The sequence below is a fragment of the Homarus americanus genome, unplaced genomic scaffold, assembly GCF_018991925.1.
Source record: "Homarus americanus isolate GMGI-L3 unplaced genomic scaffold, GMGI_Hamer_2.0 scaffold25827, whole genome shotgun sequence".
Lineage (NCBI taxonomy): Eukaryota > Metazoa > Arthropoda > Malacostraca > Decapoda > Nephropidae > Homarus > Homarus americanus.
This window is the reverse complement of record NW_024738300.1, coordinates 1169278-1191633: the sequence shown is the minus strand read 5'-3', so window position 1 is coordinate 1191633 and position 22356 is coordinate 1169278. Positions and strand designations below refer to the sequence as shown.

Here is a 22356-nt window from a genome sequence, read left to right as displayed (position 1 = left end):
ACGGGACTGCCCAGTATGGGCCAATAGGCCCGCTGCAGTTTCCTCCATTCTTATGTTCATACTAGAGTCAAACAGTCAGTATTTTCATCAATGTTTTTACGTACTTTGAGAATTTGCAGCCCGGAATTCATTGATGAGGTATATAAATATATCTATAATATTGGCTTGAACCGTAAATACCCTAGATCTTTCATAGACAAATGCCTGAACATTACTAAGAAATCTTTTTATAGAACCGATCCCAAGCCCACCCATGTCCATAAGAATCTCTTAGTATTACCATTTCACAAAAATTTCTCTCAAATTCCTTTAAAACTAAAAACCTGGAACGTCAATGTGGCATTTAAAAACTCATGCACTGTTAAACAAATGTTAATCAAGAACTCCCCCAACACTACAAATGGCTGCATTTATAAAGTTCCTTGCAAGGAATGTAATATGTTTTACTTAGGCCAGGTGAGAAGGTTGGGTCAGTTTTTCCCTCTGACCTGACTACCGACCGCTGCGGTGCTTTTGTGAAGATTAGTAGGGTCATTACCTATACTTGACCTCTGTGGACTTGATCTCACCCTCCTCTGTGAACTTGATCTCACCTTCTGTGTATATATATAACTTGTTCTGCATTTCTACTAACTTTGTACTCACCCCTGAAGATGTGAATTACACGAAAGCGCTTGGGAACTTCGTGTTTTCTTTTTCCTTGTGGTTATCAGCATATACCTGCATCACGCGCACCTACAGTGATTTATACATATATATATCATGTAGATCCACATGAAGATGTCTTGAATAAAGACGAAAGCTAAGGTGCTCCGTTGTTTCCCTTTTCCCGTGTGATCTTATCAAGATATATATATATATATATATATATATATATATATATATATATATATATATATATATATATATATATATATATATATATATATATATATATATTTTAGGGTGGTCCTTATTTTGGGGCAAAAAACAAAATTTGCCATTTTTTTGTCACTGACCCTGGCAAAAGTTTCCATTTGGGGTAGAAACATTGCTTGTGAGATATTTTTTAAATATCTTAATAATTAGAGGTTGCTCAAGTCAAATGAAATTTAACAATATTATGACTATGCTTAATGTTCATGACACATCATTTCCTAGCCCCCAAGCCTGGGCCCCCCCCACTTAGTCTAAGTGGGTATTAGCTGCTCAAGGCAGGGGTCGCATGAGGACCAGTCTCACTCTTTGTCGCCCAGTAAGGTCTGCTTGAGGGCATTAGGGAATGATTTCCTGAGGTCAGCAACTGCCTGTAGTAGATACTGCAGTTGCTGTTCGTCCTTGGTGATGCGACCTGAGAAATCTTGGACTAAGGCTACTCCTCTTTCTGCATCATCATTGATCACAGACAAAGCTTGTACACTGGCTTTTGCATTTTGGAAGCCAGGATCATCTTTCCACTGTTCTACTGGGAGGGCCAGGAAATCGGTATTCAACTTGAGTTTTTTGAAAAATGACTTTGTGTTCTTTGTCGTGAAATCATATAGGTTCTTCACTTGGAGTGTGTCTGGATTGATTGTAACCCGTTTGACATGCTTTTCTTCTCCAATAACGATGTTCACAGCTTCCAACATGCGGTCCTTCACTGCTGGGAGAACATCGTCATCAAAGAAGGCCAATGCAACCAACTCTTCTGACAAGTACCAGAGTTGTCTCATCATTTTGTGGAAAGTTGCCTTTGATATGGCATCGCTGATGGCACTGTAGTCTTATAGAGCTTTAAGCAACATCAGATCTCCTTTTGGTGCCTTTGCAGCAACTGGAGCAGTTGTCCAAGCCTTCACATATATTCGGGCAAAGAAAATGCACAAATCTCTTAGTCCTCTGTTCTCCTTTGGAGTAAGCTTAAACTGAGAACGGAATAACCACACTTTGAAGGAATAAATGGTCTTTGCCATCCATCGTTCTTGGTGCATTGCACCAGGAGCAGAAAATCGTACTCCCCGAGAAGGTGATGTGCCAAGGAAGATGGAGGCCAACTCTAGCAGCTCTCGATAATCATCTCGAAGCTGTGTCTCCAATAGAGCCTTTTCAATGAAGTTGGTTAGATCGTCCCTAACAGCTCTGACCGATTCTTCTGCCAGATCGTCGGTGGAGGAGTCTTCAAACTTCTGCTTGTCAATTTGTTCCCATTTGGCTTGGAATCTTCGGAACAGCTGTATGTCAGGAGCAGCTGAGTGCCCCATTACAGCTTCAAAAACAACTGCTCAATTTTGACACATGCACCCTTGTGGTGACTAGTATTTGAGCTTGTTGTATCAAAACACATGCCATGCACGATGTCTGCAATGTGCCATTGCTGCAAAGCCTTCACAACAGCTTTTGCTTGTTCATCACCGGTACCAGAGGGAAGTTTTTGGAACAGCAAGAAGTTGGGAGGTGCCATTGCCTGAGACAAGATCTGGGAGTCTGTCAACATGGCCCCCATGCCCCGTCAAATCAGGCATCAATTTACCATCCCAGTGAACAATTAAAACTGACTCTGGTTTGAAGTTTGAAAGGATTTCAGCTGCCCTGCTACTGCGATGATGCTGACGTTTTCTCCTGATGCTTGATCGATTCAGAATCAATTCACTGACATCATGGCCCAGACTCTGAGCAGTTTGGGTGACAATGTGCATGGCCATTCTATCTGAGGACTTGGTCCGATCTAATGCTGCAGAAAGTTCTGGAGTTAGAACTTCTTTTCGCCCACGCTTCTTGACAATAGGTGGAGTTTGAAGTGCTGATGAGCCAGGAACTGGGTTGGATTCCTCAGAAGAAGACGTACTACTGGTGTCCAAGACAACGATGGCCTGGCATTTTTTGGCTTCTTCCTCTGCACTGTCTGCAGCCAACTTCCTTTTCATTGCTTTCTTGAGAGTTTTTTCTCGTCGTTTCTGTCTTTTCAGGAATACTTTGTCAAGAGATGACATTGCCCCACGACGCCCTTTTTCTCGTTGCGCTATTAAGAAATCTTTATCCTCCTGAACTGTCATCATATTCAACCATTCACATGTGCAATGTCAAAGAGATCTTCAAATGTATCAGTGAACTCTTTCTCTTTCTGCTTTTGAGTTTCTGTCTTTCTTGAAGAGTTCTTTTTCAAACTACTCCACTTGTCAAACATTTTGTGCACTTGATTCACACAATCTGGTTTGTGGTGTGTGGGAATGTTTGCTTTTGTCCAAAATTGAAGAACTTTGTCTGTGAACTTCCCCAGCTGCCACTCTGATGTTTTTTTCTGTATGCGATGCAGGCTTAAAAAATACTGTAGCACTTGCCTGTTTGAAGGTAACTTAGCCCCTGTAATGTCATCACATAATGTCTTTATCAAATACACATTTTCTCGTGTTTTTACTCCTGCATTAGCCATTTTGACCTGAGGAATAAAGAAATTAACTATTAATATAAATTAATAATGAGAATACGCTGCAGAACTGTTTCTAATTTCCCCAATCATCAATCACGACCAGCAAAAACTCACCACAATCGTGCCAAATGCGACGCACTAGTGGTGGGCGTAATCGGCTACAAAGTAATCGACTACATTGATTACTTAATTTTTGACAGCTTTGAGCAACCTCTAAATATTAATATATTTAAAAACAAATCTACACAAAATGTTTTTGTGCTAAATGGACACTTTTAGCAGGGTCTGTGGCAAAAAATTCCAAAGTTGAAAAATAAGGACCACCCTAATATATATATATACTATATATATATATATATATATATATATATATATATATATATATATATATATATATATATATATATATATATATATATATATATATATATATATATATATATATATACATATATTTTTTTTTTTTTTTTTCATGTAAATCCACAATGAAAACGTGGATAAGATATATATATATATATATATATATATATATATATATATATATATATATATATATATATATATATATATATATATATATATATATATATATATATATATATATATATATATATATATATATATATATATATATATATAATATATATATATATATATATACTTAGTACTTAAAAATAATCCTTGACTTTGTAAATTCTTTGTTGGAAGAAAAATTTCCCTACAATCTTCTGTTTTTATATTGAACCTTCATTACCCAGTCGGCGCCTCACAATTTCCAACATCTCTTCTATACACTTGGTAATTTTTTCCTTTTATTTTTGGGTCTAAGATATTTGGACACTTTTAAATTTATTCTTAAGATCTGTTTATTAGGCATATAAATTATTTCGTAATTTACGTTAAAATATTAACCGTTTTCTCCAGTCTATACTTCCTGTTACAAACATGAGCTTGATTAATATGCCTAACATATTATCATCTTCCCTCGCTTCAATGAGTTGTTTGTAATTTCTGTATGACTTACAGTCAGTCGCCATTTGTCATATCCACAATCCACTCTTAGTGAACAATTATAAATTCGTTTCCACTGTAGAGACTAGGGATGTTCCTCATCCAGTATATACGATTAGTTTTTTCAAATGTTCTTCAGCCATTTCAGATGGCTTTTGTTTTCATATTAAAAATTATATCAAAATTTATTCAGTAAGTTGATTTAAAAGATTAATATGATGATAAAATTTGCTTCTTCTCAATATAAGAAATTAAAAACATTATTTTCCAATCTGTTTGTTAGGAGGATCGGCACGATGACCTCACCCCGAAGTCGTTCTCTCTCTACTAAATCCTTTTCCTGCCTTAGTTTTATGATTGTAGAGGTAGCATATCTGTCTATATCGCTAATAACATTAATGTCAAATTCCTTAGTACTATAGTTCTCCAAATCATTCATAACAAACACCCTATTTAGCGAAGGAAAATATTATGGGAAGCATACTAACTAAACATGAGAGTAAATTATATTAATGAAATACTTTATGGATTACCTGCTTACAAACTATAGTAGTGCATTTAATGCTAAGTTTGTTTGGTCTCTGAGTTGAATTGTTAAAAGTCTTTGTAGAAAATACTCTCTACATAGCTGGTAATATTGTATGTATTTCATTTGTCAACCTTAAATGTTAAAGAGAAGTTTATCATTAACATTTTTCCTCAGATGTGTCTTTATTGGCTATGTGGTGGTGGCAGCGGGTACTGTTAGGGGTGTGGATGTTGATGACGCTGGTGTTAACACGGAGCTACTCCGGCAACCTCATGTCCCTCCTGGCCGTGAGACACATCCCAGAGCCTTACCAGACCCTGGAGGATGTAGTGAAGGACCCATCCGTGACCATGATATGGAAGACCAAAACAATATATGTGACTCACTTCCGTGTATGTCATCTGAATTTTTTCTCGAGTTTCAAGTAAAACAATCTGCCTAACTGAAATCACTAATGCAATATTTTTTCCCGCTGAAAATATATATGTTTCCAGTGGACATGCTTGTGTGTATGTGTGTGTGTGTAACCAGTTTAGTCTGTAACCAGTATAGCAACCAGAGTATTATACAATATGGATGAATAAGTTTTCCTTATGAATTTTACACTGACCCGTAGGGGTCAAAGACGGTTTTCATAGCTTGCATGTAGTAAGTATTTAGCAAGCATTTATTTAGCTTGGTCAAATGTAGCTGCTTTAGTCACGTACACGGGTCTCTGCAACCCAAGTGACGTCTCAACATGTTGATATCACCTTTGAAGCTCATTACTTATTAAATTAATGACTCTTACTTGATAACTAGATGCACTGCTTATCACTTGTAATCTCACAATTATTTGATGTAAATTATCAATTATCTTAGTTAGATATGTGCAACGTCAATTAAGGATGATTCATGGCTCAACGAGATAATTTTCCAGCCAGGTATTTCGGCAACGCTGCTGACGTGGAGTCAGGTGTTCATACCAAGGAATTGACTCATATCGACCTGAACTGGCCCTTTAACCGTTAATTCTTGATGAGTAAATGGGGCTGGAACATGTAAAAGTATATAGGGTTTTAGTAGCAAAACCGAATTGTCTTTCTTCTATTTATTAAGAAAATATATTATATACAGTTCCAAGTGTATGTCACCGTAACTTAATCACTGTAGCTATGAGTGTTAAATGAGGACGGAGGCTATATTAAATAGTTCTTCTCAAATACGTCCTGTTGGTGTGAGGGGTTGAGTAAGAGTGCCTGCAGTAGCCGGCTTCTATGTCCTGACCACAGAGCCTGTGGAAAGTTACAAGGGGTGATATGATTATATAAACTTAATGTACTGCCCTGACATTTATATAAAAAGTAAGGGACTAATACAGACCCTTCCCTATGGTAGTAGTTTATAGAAGCTTGAAACCCAAGCATCATCCTTCGTGAAGTCATTTTGAGTTAGCAGAAGGGCATGACAGTCCCGGGGAGCCAGTCATTCTTTAGCTGGACACCACCCAATTCTGATCTACCACTAAGCAGTTTGGAGGGGAGACCACTTCAGTCCTAGCAGTTCTAACATAAGAACATAAGAACATAAGAAAATAAGGAGTCTGCAATAGGCCGGTTGGCCTGTGCATGGCAGCTCCTGTCGAGTTACTACCACTCTCTATCATCCATGAATCTATCTAGCCTCCTTTTGAAACTTTCCAGAGTTCCCGCACTCACTACAAAGTTGCTAAGCTTGTTCCACTCGTCCACCACCCTATTTGTGAACCAGTTTCTTCCTATCTCCCTCCTAAACCTAAACTTATCCAACTTGAATCCGTTGCTCCGAGTCCTATCCTGCTCGGATATTATAAGAACTTTATCTATATCCCCTTTATTGATTCCTTTCACCCATTTAAATACTTCTATCATATCTACCCGCAGTCTTCGTCTTTCTAGGGAATGCAAGTTAAGTTTCTTTAACCTATCCTGATATGGAAGGTTTCTAAGTCCCGGAAGGTTTCTAAGTCCCGGAAGGTTTCTAAGTCTCTGTCAAATGCTTTGCTAAAGTCTAAGCAAATAACATCGTAATTTTCTTCATTATCTACTACCTCGAAGACTTTCCTACAAAACGTTAGCAGATTTGTTAGACAAGATTTTCCCTTTGTAAACCCATGTTGAGAGTCGTAGATTAATTTGCTTTTCTCTAGATGCGATCGGATGCTATCTGCTATAATTGATTCAAGAAATTTCCCCACTACTGACGTCAAACTGATCGGCTGGTAATTTGACGCGGATGCTCTGTCTCCCTTTTTGAATATGGGCACTACATTTGCCTGTTTCCACAAGTCTGGCGCAACACCATTGTCTAATGATTTTGTAAATAAGTTTAAGAGGGGTCCGCTAATCTGTTCCCTACACTCTTTCAAGACTCGAAGGAAAATTTCATCCGGCCCTGGGGATTTTGTTTTCTTCAGTTTATTTATCTTCTTAAGAACCTCCTCTTTTCTGATAGTGATATTCTTTAATTTCTCTTCTTCCTTTCCCTTAAATATCAGTTCCACCTCTGGAATTTCATCGCAAATTTCTTCTGTGAAAACTGATAAGAAGTAGCAACTCTGAGTCTCCCTCAGACCTAGAATCACTAACACTGCTCTCGCCTCAGTACTAGATCAAGTGGCCAGCTTTCTCTGTATATATATATATATATATATATATATATATATATATATATATATATATATATATATATATATATATATATATATATATATATATATATATATATATATATATATATATATATGCAAACAAATCACTGTAGGTGCGCGTGATCTTAGTATGTGTTGATAACCACAAGGAAAGAAGAAAACACGAAGTTCCCAAACGCTTTCGTGTAATTCACATCTTCAGGGGTCTGTACTCACCTCAAGACTAGGAGGTCTATATATTACTCCTGTGATTAATTTTTCCCTACCGTCGCTTAATTCTATCCAAATTGTTTTACTGTATTCCTCTCAGTTTTAATTTCCATATTTATTTCACACTTCAGATTATCCCTTCTCCGCCTCCTTTCCTGGTCTGCCTATCGGTATGGAACAGTTCGTAACCCGCAATTTGGTATTCGACTGGTAACTCACGTGTGTGTAGGTTGATCCATGTTTCAGTGAATGCAATTATATTGATTTTTTCGGTACATACCAAGGCCCTAATATTATCCATTTTGTTTCTCATACTTCTACTGTTCGTGTAGTATACATTTAAGTTAGTAGTGTTCTGAGTCCTCCCCTTACCGCGTTTAGTTTTAAACTCCCTGTCTAATTTAGTTTTGTCATCAATCCTAACACTATTTCCCTGTAATCTTTCACTTTGTTTACCGGCTCCCACTGCAGTCTCCTCCACCCCCGTGCTCATATGTTCTCCTAGCAGTTTAAAGACTTCGATATCTTTTCAACTGCCCCCTCTAGAGCCCCAGCCAGGGTTGCTACTCCATCCAATCTCTCCCAATAAGACGAATGAGCAGAATCCCTGTGTGCAGGACTGCCGCTCCTTTATATGGGGTCTCACAACAGGTGTTTGACCTTCCCAATTAACACTAAACTGGTTAGATCTGGACAGCTGTGTTCAGGTGTGGTCATGCCCAGGTGTCTTGGTCAGGTGAGTTGTAGGTCAAGCCCCCGCTAATTCAAGTCATTAGCTGGCGAGGTCAAGTCCCTTGGGTCTTGGGGTGTGTCAACCTGGTATGTGGTGGTACCATGAGGGCTGTATAAGCTTTGGTCTGATATTCAATCATTACATTATAATTATGGTCGTGGTTGTTATAATCATGGTCGTGGTTGTTATAACCATGGTCGTGGTTATTATAATCATGGTCGTGGTTGTTATAATCATTATCGTGGTTTTATAATCATAGTCATGGTTATGATCATAGTAGTGGTTGTTATAATCATGGTCGTGGTTGTTATAATCATGGTCGTTGTTCTTATAATCATTGTCGTGGTTGTTATAATCATAGTCGTGGTTGTTATAATCATGGTGGTGGTTGTTATAATCATTGTGGTGGTTGTTATAATCTTGGTCGTGGTTGTTATAATCATGGTGGTGGTTATGATCATAGTCGTGGTTGTTTTAATCATGGTCGTACTTGCTATAATCATGATTGTGGTCGTGATTCTTTCAGTATCTAATATACTATAAGAATCAATATAATAAAGGTTACAATAATTAATTAAAGATATATTCGCCATAAGGAGAGGTTAAAATCATAAAATAAAAAATATTTTGAATCACCGAATATCATTCCGAGATAAATTATATTATGAAGAGAAGTGACCTTGATTCTGGTTATATTAGTCACCATCTGCTTAAGTCATCACCTGTGTTAAGTCATCATAGTCATCATCTAGGTTAGTCAGTTTTAGGCCCATCTCACATGACTGGCCGACCATCGATGTTCTCTCCGCGCGAGGGTGTTAGTTTTCAATGCGTCTTATTATATACGCTGGTGGATGTAACACCTCCTACCCTCACTGACGCAGCTATGGTCAATTTGGTGTTATTCTTGTTTATAAATGCCTTCTAATCTGTCTCAAGTCTATCCGTCCTGTCTATTGCCATCCCAACTGTCTGTTCGCCTGCGTGGTGTTTGAATGTAAGCCCGTCTGTACTCTTTGTCGTCAAATCTGTCTGTCTTGTCCGTTGTTGGAGTGTGTCTGCCTGTTTGTCTAATGTGAACCAGTCAGTCAGCTGCCTGTCTGTCTGTGTGTCATGTTAGTTACCATATTGTCTATTTGTGCATGTATGAATCTGTCTATTTTTGTCAACCACCTGTCTGTTTCACTGTCTATATTCACCCTGTATCTATTGTAGTCATCTTCTCCATGCATTCCTGTTATTATCTTTTTATCTCTTCTCCTTTTCCATGAGCCACAGGAATAAGTATACACTGTAGCTGTAAGGTCGTCTGGTAACGTTGAAACTGCGCATCCAGACGCATGATGAAACTCAGCTCCCCCCATCTGTTATCTCTAAGTATTTTCTGTTTCCCCTTCTTTATTTATTCTTCTATTTACTCATCTTCCTTCCTTTACTAATCCAAACAACATTAAAAAAAAAAAGCTAAGAAAAAAAAGGGAGGAGGAGGAGGGAGCCGTATGATAACTGCAATCCTGGGCTGACAGAGAACAGCGAATGAGGTTGCGCCAAGTCCATAGACTTGCATCATTTTCCATCATAAATCAAATGGTTATGTAATGGCCTCCTGAAGAAGCCATCGATATGGGACCAGGTTTCTTCCACTCTACGAATTTTTTACGATTTTTCCACCAAGTTTGATAAAAAACGATTGTGCCGTTTCGGCTGCCCAGAGCAGACACACACACACACATACGTACACGCCTAGTACTATAGTATATATATATATATATATATATATATATATATATATATATATATATATATATATATATATATATATATATATATATATATATATATATATATATATATATATATCCACGTTTTCATTGTGGATTTACATGATATATATATATATATATATATATATATATATATATATATATATATATATATATATATATATATTGAGTTTTGAACAACTTCAAGATATCAGTGTAAGTCTTCATAAATGACATGTGTGTATGTGTGTGTGTGTGTGTATGTGTAATAATAATAATAATAATAATAATAATAATAATAATAATAATAATAATAATAATAATAATAATAATAATAAACGGTTTATTAATAGAGTTGCAGCCAATGGTTGATAATATATAAACTTACATGTAATTTTAACATAATGATATGCGTTCAATACATTTACAGGGCTGTACAGTACATAAATCTGGAGTTGTTTATTATTTTAACAATAGATGGGATGGTGCTACCCTTATATCTATCAGTGTGGGCTCATATGCCCTGAATTTTGTTGTAGTGGCGGACTGCGCAAGGTGGGCGGGGTATTGCAGGTGGTAATAGGTGTCGATGACGAGGATGGTGCAGCAGTCGACTACCAAACCTTGCTAATGCGTGGTGGTGGAGGTCACTGAGGGATGGCATTTCCAGGGTGGAGAGAGCGTTGTTGTAGCCGGAGTAGTCGGTGCCGAGCATGATTCTGCAGGCCCTCTTCTGTACCTTCTCTACAGTAGCTGATATTGTTGGGTAGAGGTGAGAGAAGACGATCAAGCTGGTGACGCATACGTTAATTTGGGGAGAATAAATGCGTTGTAGATAATCCTCAGCTCTGGCGTGGGTGCCCCAAGTGACCTGAGTCGTAGTAGCATGTAGAGTGGGGACGAGGTTGCCTTGATAGTGTTGTTTACATGGGCCTTCCAGTCCAGTTTGTGGTCTATAGTTACACCCAGGAGTTTGGCAGACTGCACCTACTGGAGAGGATGGGCACCCACTGTAACTGCTGGAGCTTGCACTGGAGTGGTGGCGGTATTGATGCGCATGACTACGGTTTTGGTGTGATTCGTGGTGTGTGTGTGTGTGTGTGTACGTGACTTCAATAAATTACCAACGTTGAAGCAAGTAACCTTTCACTTTTTTTTCAAGACCTCGACGTCTGGTATATTCCGTGAGGTGGGTGCCTTAGAGCAGAAGGGCCGCGTCATACACAGGGTAGCGGCAGATATCCGGGATGCCTTCGACACTCTGGTGAGGAGAGGTGACCACGTCCTCCTCGATGTTGAAAACTCTATTTTTAACAGAATGACTCAGGACTTCTCGCAAACAGGTTATATTTGATATTTCCATAAATGCCATTGACACCAATATTTCATTTAGTGTAACATGTTAGGAGAAAGACCATAGGAAAAAAAATCAAGGATAGTTATGGTGTTATTCACGTCGCTAAGGCATGTTGTTGTTTGAGCCAATATGATAATACCAATGGAGATAATTATTCCATCACATATACAATCTTTAACTATTACAGTTAGTACAGTATGTTCTTAAAACTGTTTTTTTCATTATACATCCAATATTATCAGCACTTTGCCATTTAATATGTTATGATAATCGCCCTAATTATTCTTCCGTGAGGAAAACTTTTTCTTCAACAGGAAGGTGCGACTTCTATAAGACTAAGGCAAAATATTTTCGCTTCATGTATGCCATGGTGGGCCAGAAAGATAGTCTTCTGATACCAGCTGTAAGTCAGAGGTAATTATTTACATCTCAAACGGACAGTTTCTATCAACAAGAAATTCTCCTAAATAGTGAACCAGAATGTTTTTTTGGTTCCGTAATGAATGTTATCAGTGTATGAGCAGATTCTTACCTACCTGATACAGTATTGCAGAAAAATTCATCTTCTAATGGTGTGACTATCTAACTCTCGACAGGAGCTGCCATGCACAGGCCAACCGGCCTATTGCAGACTCCTTATTTTCTTATGTTCTTATGTTCTTCTCTATCTATCGATCTATCTGGTTGTCTGACTGTCTGTCTCTCTGTCTGTCTGTTATTCGATCTATCTATCTATCTATCGTATGTTCTTTAATTATCTACGGGATCGTTCTTACAGTACTCCTAAATCAATTGCATCAAACAAATCTCTGACTCAGAATTCAGCTTTAATTGAAAGCATTTACAGGACACTTTAATCTAGTCATTTTATTCTCCTAACCTCCAAGGTTGTCTTAAACTAACTCTACACGTTTTGGGTTAGAATATACCATCGCTTGGCACACGTTCATAATTTCTTCATCTATGAACCATACCCTGATGCCTGCCCTGAGGAAGCTGATTATGGTCCTTAGATCCTGTTGTGTCGACCTTCATCTGGTAATTTAGACTAAATCACTAAAATAATAACTTTATTACCGCGTCTCACTGTCGCTTCTGGATTAATTCATGAGTAATATCAGTCATCCAAGGTTGATTGTCGAGGTGCAGTGATTTTTTTTGTAGGGGGAAGGGTAATCCACGGTGTTAAATGATAACAAAAGTTGGTGAACTTGCAGATTAGATCAGGTTCCGTGATGATTTTAGTTCATAGATATGAAATGAAGTGTTTTCTCACGACACAAAATACACACAGACGTATATTCTGTTTTTGTGTGAGACAAATGAGGTTATAACAATGTTCCTGCAAGAAACGACAATTTGAGAACATGCCAGGACCTGCCTGGGAAAGCAAGCTATAGTTGAGCCAAAAACAACGGATACAGGTCGTTCATTATTTTGTTAAAGGTATTATTTTCAGCTGTAGGGCTGCCTATTTGTATGTATTATTTTCGCATATTTCGTTAAAATTCTCCCACTCTGAATTTACTGTTCGGATACGCGGTGCAAATAATAATGCAGGCCAGTAGTGGTGGGCGTATGGATACCAAAGTATCGATATTTCCGATACCAACCATATACTTGAGAGTATCGATAGTGAAAGCTTGGTATCGAGTACTATGAGTACTACATTAAAACTGGCCAAATAGTCTTATAAGGGTTATCAGTAATTTCACAAATTACCATTATTCAGTGTCTGGCAGCCCAGCCCCTTGAAGTTCACCCACAGACTTCAGGGAAGGGGGAGGGGTACAGGGTAAGGAAGGGGATGAAACACAATTCTGTGCCTCTGGTGTCGTGTTGCTAATTTGCCATAAAACTGCTAATTCTAGCAAGCATAGTCCTTGCACAATCAACAGCAAGTCTAGCGCTCCGTCTCGTCACTTACTTGAAATTAATAAATGGTAAATTGCAATAAGATAGTCTTCGTAGTATAATAATATTACAGATATAGATAACAACCAAAATGCAATAAAAAATTCAGCGATAATGACACTATGAGGAAACTAACCCGAACTATAACGTTTTGACGTATGCAGTAACTGTCTGTATTGGTTTCTCCAGAGACGGATATACTATACCCTCTCTAGTTACTCTGACCGTAACCCGACACAATGACTTCTACTACTACAATAAAAAGAAGTGCAGTGTGGCTGTACTGAAAACAACGAGGAGAATTCAAGTAAAGTAATGTCATATATTATTTCTAAGCAGTTACCTACAAAAAAGTAAGATCGATTAATTTTCCAGACTTTTTCCCCTTATCATAGTGATACTATTTTCATTAGAAGTTCTTGGGATTTAGTTATTTAGTTATTTACTTTTTTTTATTTTAAAGAGTAGCACTTTCTTTATTAAATATCCAAATCATATAAATTCTTTATTATTTTTTTAGGTATGTAACTTTTTATTATATGCAAAAAGCCCTGAAAAAAATTTCATTTATTCACCTTCAGTGTTATTGCTGCAAAGTTCTCAACACAACCGATACTGACTTCACAAATACTTGGTATAGGTACTCGATACCACAGATACTGAACTGAAAAATGTTTGGTATCGTATCGAATCAAAATCCTTGGTATTACCCACCACTACAGCCCAGTTGTGACTGGGGACCATAAAGGACGTTACAGGTACTTGTTGCCGGAGATGTTGACCCTGGGCAACATGATAGGTAGAGACCAGAACCAGGCCATCAGCAACACCATACAGGTGGCGACAGAGAGTACCGGTGTTGACAAACTGAAGTGTTTCGCAGAAGGTTGTATTGAGTTGTAAAGTTTAACTTGTTTTTTTCATAATTTCGTTCACATAATATTTTCTGTTCATCAATATCTTCACGTCTTACTTGGCAATATGACGTTAATAACCTTTGATGTGTGTTTATTTTCGATTATACCTCGTTAGTGGTCGGATCCGTTATCCTTGAGCTGGATAAGATTATAGAGAAAAGAGATGTGGAAGAGATGCTGCTTTGTAGCTAGTACAACTCATTGTTATGTGCATTTATACTAAACTTTTTGCATATATCTCAAAGACTTAGATAAACAATATTTCTGTCCTTCAGGATAATGGCGTTAACGGAGAACGGACTTTATTCATATTGGTCTAAGTTCTCTGGCCCTAACGCTACGGCATGTGTTTCACCTCCTACAAAGATCACCGTCAAAAGTTCGCTCTCTCCCTCCAACCTCTGGGTAAAGCAACCAATATTCAAACATATTCTTAGTTGTAAAGGCTAATGTCAAGAATTTCACGGATAACGTAGCTTAGCCGCTACATTAGATATGCAAGACAAAAATCATATTATGTCGTAAAAAAATGCCGTACAAGTTCTAATTTACTCTTAATGTACACAAACAAAATATTTGAACATTATTAATGATACATCAACATAATCGCACATTTTGTGATTTTCAAATAATTCACGTATTATATCGTTTTAATAGGAACAAGTGTAACCCTGTGATTCAATTTTGCAGGGCATGTTCGTGGTACTAGTTGGTGGATATGCTGTTGGTATGCTGGCGTTCGTCTTGGAGATACTCCACTCTCTTACACTCCATTCTCCAAATCTTATATAATGAAACTCACCACCTCATGTTCTGCAGTAGGTTACTGGAGACATTTATTTTAATCAAAACGAAAATTAGTCTGAACTTCATATAAAGAAAAGTATTCAGCAAAGAAATCATTTTGTGTAAACCTAAACCAAAACGCACTATTTCCAACTAGATTTCATCCCTCAAATGAAAATACAGCCACTAAAATAAAGTCAACAAAGTCTCACCAACCCAAGAGATGTTATGCTAGTTCATTTGAAGTTGGATTTTGTCCCATACTTATTTCCATCATGCCTAATGTTATCGGCACGGAAATTAGTGTACTATATATATATATATATATATATATATATATATATATATATATATATATATATATATATATATATATATATATATATATATATATATATATATATATATATATATATATATATATATGTAACCGGTCGGAATTTGCTGGACTTTAATTTCTCACTTGACTTGGGGTTTATTAAAATTTAATAGATGGTAAAGGCAGTGGAAGCGCCCCTTTGAGAAAAATCCCGAACCAGCACAAGAACACTTAAATCTACTACACAAAATGAACTGTCCGTGACCCGTGGAAGGATAGCGTCTGTGACTGGGATGAATGAGACACACTGTAAAATTTAGACACTTATATTCCCTCCAACACTACAAACACAATCAAATAATGGTACACCAATATGCGCACCTCTTAACTTAAACTTTAAACACTACTCTGGGGAATAAAAGTTATACATGACATAGAAATTATTAGAAACACAGGCAACAATAAATTTGAAGTATTAAGAAATGTTGCTCGCACACATGAACAGGCCTTAAGGCTTTCACAAAATAATATCAGTCACTTAGGAAATGGTACTAAAAAATAAGAAATTAAATACTCCACAATGAATAGGCCTTAAGGGTCTTCAACAAAATAATATCAGTCACTGAGGAATGGTAATAAAAGATAAGAAATTAAATACTCTACAATGAATAGGCCTTAAGGTCTTTCAGCAAGATAATATCAGTCACTGAGGAAATGGTGATAAAATTTAAGAAATTAAATACTCTACAATGAATAGGCCTTAAGGGCACTCAACAAGATAATATCAGTCACTGAGGAAATGGTAATAAAATTTAAGAAATTAAATACTCTACAATGAATAGGCCTTAAGGGCACTCAACAAAATTATAGCACCCCAACAGATGCACACTTCCTAACCTAACTTAACCACTACTCTGGGGAACAAGGTTATACCTGAGATCAGAATTATGAAGAACAATCAGATGCATTAAAAGAATCAATCACAGTATCACTCTGGTTCCACTTAATGGCACAAACATTCAAAACAATATTATCAAAATTATTTAAGAAATATTAACTACACACGTCAAGATAATATCAGTCTGAGGAGTGGTGTTAACTACACCCGTAATAATGAAGATAAAATGTTCCTCTAGGTATCTCCTAGAGTCCTAGACTCACGGTCTCAGTGTGTGACCATTAATATACTCAGATAGCCTCAGTGTACTCCCAGTGCGTCCATGGGCAGGACGAGAGTGAGCCAATCAGACCTTGTGCAGTTGAGAGAAACTTTAGCTTCCCGTTAGCAAGAGGGTTTCACTAGCTGACCGAGGACACGTGGTGTTGTGCACCGGAGTGGTAAGAACTGATCACCCACTGCCGATGCTGGTCCCGTGTCGTTTTAGTTGTCGGGAGCACTCGTTCACTCAAGAGATCCTTTGCTACCCCGCTAAACAGTGACAGGCCTACACTGATCGGTCCAATGGCGACAATCGCCACCCTCAATCATCAACGGCAGTCAATCTCTCGCAGTCAACTCCGGTCAACTCCAATCAACTCCGGTCAACTCCAATCAACTCCGGTCAACTCCAATCAACTCCGGTCAACTCCAATCAACTCCGGTCAACTCCAATCAAGTGGGTTCTGACGGAAACCCTGAAATGAACTCACTGTTAGCTCTAGTTTACTTTATCACTGCCCTATCTAACCCTGTCTGAGATCGAATGAGACTTACTTGTTATACTGCAATAGCGCAGCACAGGTGACTAGGCCACGTGACTATTTCTGATGGACGCGCGGAACGTCTTGTCTGTGTGAATGCTCTCCGGGACTGGGCCTAGCCAGCGTCGCGTCTCCCCAAGGCGTTAGCTTGGGCCTACGTGATATATTTACCGCCTAACTAATAACTCCTTGGGACACCCGTAACATTATTCAGACTGCTAAACGATCTATAATAATTTCAAATTCAATAATAGTCCCTTAACTTCATGAATCGCATCATTATTAATTCGGTAAATCACATTTAATATCATATAGGCCTAGTTCCGCAATCTCTCGCTACGAGCAGGCAGCGCTCCCTCCCCTCAGATGACCTTGAACGCTCAGTATCACTCATGGCGGGGCATTTGAAATTACTCTGAAATTTCTGGATATCATATATATATATATATATATATATATATATATATATATATATATATATATATATATATATATATATATATATATATATATATATAAATTAGATAGTGCAATTCACATCTCAGATGTATTATATCTATATCAATATATACCTAGATACTGCTTATATATATATATATATATATATATATATATATATATATATATATATATATATATATATATATATATATATATATATATACTGTATATACTTGTAGTACACTAATTTAATATGTTCTTGTTTGTTAAATACGTGTAGTGGAAAAGACATTATATCCATTATTTGAATTAATTTCTAATAGAAAACAAATATCTTCTAATTGTGGGTCAAGTGTTCACAATTACACTAGTTTTACACCTTTCACTCTCTCTCTCTACTCGCTCACACACATACAAGAGAGAAATAAACAGAGTGAAAGAGAGAGAGTGAGAGGTGTAAAACTACTTGGAGAATAAAGGTCATTCAATGAGATGCGTCATATAATTTTTCAGATATGCAGGAAAAATCGGAGCAAATTATGGTAGAGAAAACATAAATAGAACAGATTTAATTGAAGGTAATATACAAATCATCACCCAAATTATTAAAGTGACCCATAGTGTAAAGACAAGCTCATAACGTTTTGTTTCAGTAAGATGTAGTAATGGTGGCAAACTAATCTGCTGAAAATCCATTAGAAATGTTTCCTCCCACGCACAAGAAAGTATCAACATAATGTCATTTATTTAGGATTATGCTAGGAGCGAAACATACAGGGTGTCCATAAATGATTACCATAAAAACAGTACGTAAGCTCTCATGTTTTAATCAGGGTAATCATTTATGAACACCCTGTATTGAGAACTTGAATTCAAAATGCTCATAGTTCTCTAACTTAAACCTATTTTCTTAAATTGTAAAATATATTTAATTACTCTAAGAAAATCACATTCTAAAATATTAATAGTAATTAAATTTCCCTCAAGATTGTCATAAAGAAACATTAGTTGTAATATCTTAATGTGATGCGGACAAACATTCACCATCATGAAACTCAATGTGGAAAATATTTCAAATAAACTATATCTATATATCTTGAATAAAGCTCTTTTAATACTTAATTCTTAATATTATAGACTGATCATACCAATCTAATATACAATGCGACTTTACGTACAATATATAATGTACGATATCTCTCCTGAATTATCCAACTGTTTATATTAATTTCTACTGCGCAACACTGAATAGAAAATAGTAACCAATCAGAACTCCTTATGGGTCATTTATAAAGACCCACATCAAGGCTTAGAGGACGAAAAATATAATAAATCAATAAAAATAATAATGATAATAATAATAAAATTAATAATAATAAATAAAATAAAATAAATTACAATTATAAGAAAATATTAGTAATACTAATAAAAAATAAGAAAAAACATTACAAAATAATAATAGTAATAATAATAATAATAAAGAGCCTTAAATAAATAACAGAAATTAAAACAATCATGAGTGAGAAATGATATATGTATGTTGTGTCGTCAATAGTAAGAGAAACAATTGAAACCCTGCAATTGTGTGTAAATGAGGCAGAAAGACAGATCAGCAACCTGGGACTTGGTCACAATTTTTGTGGTGCCATATGGCAGCAGGGTCTACCATAGACAATACATTGACCCCGCCTCCCTTGCCTGCTCTTTAATGGAGGACTGGGCACGAGCTTCCTCCCCTGAGGCACTTCCAGATCCAATGCAGGAGGCAGTGCAGACTCGCATCGATGCGGCTGAGCCTGTTGTTTGTGCTGCTCTTACCTCCCCTGCCCCCACTGATCATCCCATCACACAGTTCGAGCTTGACAGTGCTCGTCGCTCTAGAAAAGACACCTCTCCTGGGGATGATCAGATAACCTACTCCGTCCTCAACGCCTGTACTAATATTCCTAACGGCCCCTTGCTTGCTCTCTATAATATGTCTTATGAACTTGGGGTTCTCCCGTCCAACTGGAAAATGCCACTATTATCCCCATCCCTAAGCCGGGAGATCCTGGGAAATATCGACCCATTAGTCTTACCTCCTGTGTTTGCAAGATGATGGAGAGTATACTCCATCGTCGCCTTCTTCACACCATAGGCGGCTTCCACAACTCCCTCAATGGTTTCATTCAACATCGCAGCACAGCACACTCCATTGCTTCCTTTTATTGCAATCAGACTGCCCGCATCTCAGTCTTCCTTGATATCAAGGGAGCCTTTGATAGCTCAGCCTGCCCTCATTTTAGCTGAACTTGCGCGGTTAGGGGTTAAAGGGAGACTTCTACAATGGATCGCCTCTTACCTCACTGGACGTCAGGCCCGGGTTCGCGTTGAAGGCTCTATATCTCCTGTTCAAGAAATGAACCTCGGCACCCCTCAAGGTAGAGTCCTGAGTCCCAACTTATATAACACTCTCATGCACTCCATTGCATCTCTCCCGTGGCCGACAGAAGTTGTCCACTCAGGATATGCCGACGATGTCCTCCTCTAAGCGCCTGACTACCTCAGCATGCAGGAAGCCCTTGATCTGGTCTCCAGAGAGTGTGATTCACTTGGTTTCCTTCTTTCAACTGCGAAAACAAAAGCCATGTGGCACGGTCGTGTTGTACCTCCACCCCTTCTCTTATCAGGAACGCCCTTGGGCTGGGTTAATGAGACAAAATACCTGGGTGTGTATGTAACTCGCACACGTTGTCAGATCCCTGAAGTCCGCTATCTTCGAGACATATGCTTTCGGCGTCTCGCTCCCCTCTCTACCATGTGCAGGGGTTCCCTTGGTGCCACCATCCCTGTACTTATCACCATGTACAAGTCCTTTGTCCGTTCCTGTGTCGACTACGCCGCCCCTGCCCTCGTCAACATTAGTCGGACTGCTGTCAACCGTCTCGAAGTTATCCAGAGGAAAGCTGCTCGTATCATCCTTGGGGCTACTCAGTGGACACGCTCTACTTCTCTATATGCCGAACTTGGTCTTTCCCCCTTACAGGATCGTGTCCAGGAGTTTTACCTAAAAACTGCCGTTTCCATTCTACTGGATCCTCGGGGCAACTATGTCCAAACCAACTTGACTCCTGCTGTCCGAGACCGACCTCCATCTAGAAGACAGTGGCGAGGGTCACTCATCCGAGCCCTTTAGGAACACGACCTCCTGCCTGATATTGTTGTCACCCCTGCTGTTGGTTCGTCTCCTCCCTGGCTGGATTTTCAACCTGAAGTGATTGCCCTCGGTGGACCGCTCCCGAAATCCCAGGTGAACCCTGTTATTCTCTGCAAATACCACCTCTACAGGATCGCCCACTGGTCCCCAGGTAGGGTCATCCTCTACACTAATGGTTCTGTTGACCCCGCTACAGGTAGAGCCGGGGCTGGTGTCTACATCTCCCGTTCTGATGCCCCTGAGCCTATCAAACCGTCTCTCAGAGTTTCTGACGGGGCATCCTCCACTCAGGCTGAACTAATAGCCCTCCTTGCTGCCCTTCTCGCTGAGGAAGAAGCAGATGGCTTCTGCCCCTTGCTTGTCTGCTGCGATTCCAGGTCTGCTCTCGACGGGATCGCATTTGGATCAGGGGAAAATATGGACCTCATCCTCCGAATACGAGGGTTAACATCCACACTTCATGATGCAAGCCGTCCTGTGACATTCCTATGGATACCCAGTCATGTCGGTATCTTGGGGAATGAGGCAGCAGATGGCCTTGCCAAGACTGGCTGCAACAAGGCCACACCAGACTACGTTGTTCCTCGAACACTTTTACAGCTCAGGACCCAAATTCGCCGCAAACAGAGAGAAGCTCGGGAAGCAGCCATCCCCCTGGACTCCCCGCCCACCTTGTACGATGTCCTCCGTAAACTTCCTGACAGTATAAGATGTTAATAAACTTGTAATTGTAAAATCAATCTAGTCATTGTCTACTAAAATAACCATTGTGCAACCTCATTCTAAATCCTAGGTTAGCTTAGTTAGCCAACAAACTCTGTAATATGTAAAACAAGGGGTGTCGTCCCCCTCTGTTTAACTCATTAAACTTCTTTTCCAACCTTTCCCCCAACGACTATATGTTGTGACTTCTCCATCCCTCATGTCTGGCTGTGCCTTGAGCCCCAGCATGCCTTCCATCCTTTCCCCACCTTAACCTAAAAAAACAAAAAAAACAAAAGATCGAGCACCCACACCAGAAAGATGCTTTTGGTAGCTAAGTGGAGTTTATTGATAGTGTTGCCCTGTATTTCTTTTATTTCTGTTTGGCCACTTTTAATTACTCGAGGAGCTGAGAAATTTTCACTGTCGGAGTTGTTTGCGTAGGCAATGGCCTTGTCAATAGCAAACAACTGCGCTGTAAACAGTGTTGTGTGGTCTACTGAATCATCCTTCTCAAGTTACGCTGTAAACACCTCTCTCTCAAATCTACACTACAGCAACTTTAGTGGTGAGTTCATACTTATCAAAAAAGCTTATGCTTACCCTTGTTCGCTGTTTCCTCTATATCTCTATCGAGAGAGATCTTCCCAAATGATTTTGATAACTTAATTTGTGCACAAAGTTACCATAGGTGTACTGGCTGTGCACATTAAGATGTTCA

At 38.4% G+C, this 22356-nt stretch overlaps 1 protein-coding gene across 1 annotated transcript in view; it reads left to right on the top strand.

Moving 5' to 3' along the window:
• Positions 1–15583, top strand: part of LOC121873907 (glutamate receptor ionotropic, kainate 2-like) — a 56017-nt gene extending 40434 nt beyond the window's left edge. Inside the window, exons 8-12 of the mRNA XM_042377786.1 lie at positions 5103–5320; positions 11465–11645; positions 11974–12073; positions 14766–14895; positions 15181–15583. Of these exons, the coding sequence (XP_042233720.1) occupies positions 5103–5320; positions 11465–11645; positions 11974–12073; positions 14766–14895; positions 15181–15282 (731 nt within the window). The 3' untranslated portion in view covers positions 15283–15583. The remainder of the gene's footprint in view (positions 1–5102; positions 5321–11464; positions 11646–11973; positions 12074–14765; positions 14896–15180) is intronic.
• The last annotated feature ends 6773 nt before the right edge of the window (positions 15584–22356 follow it).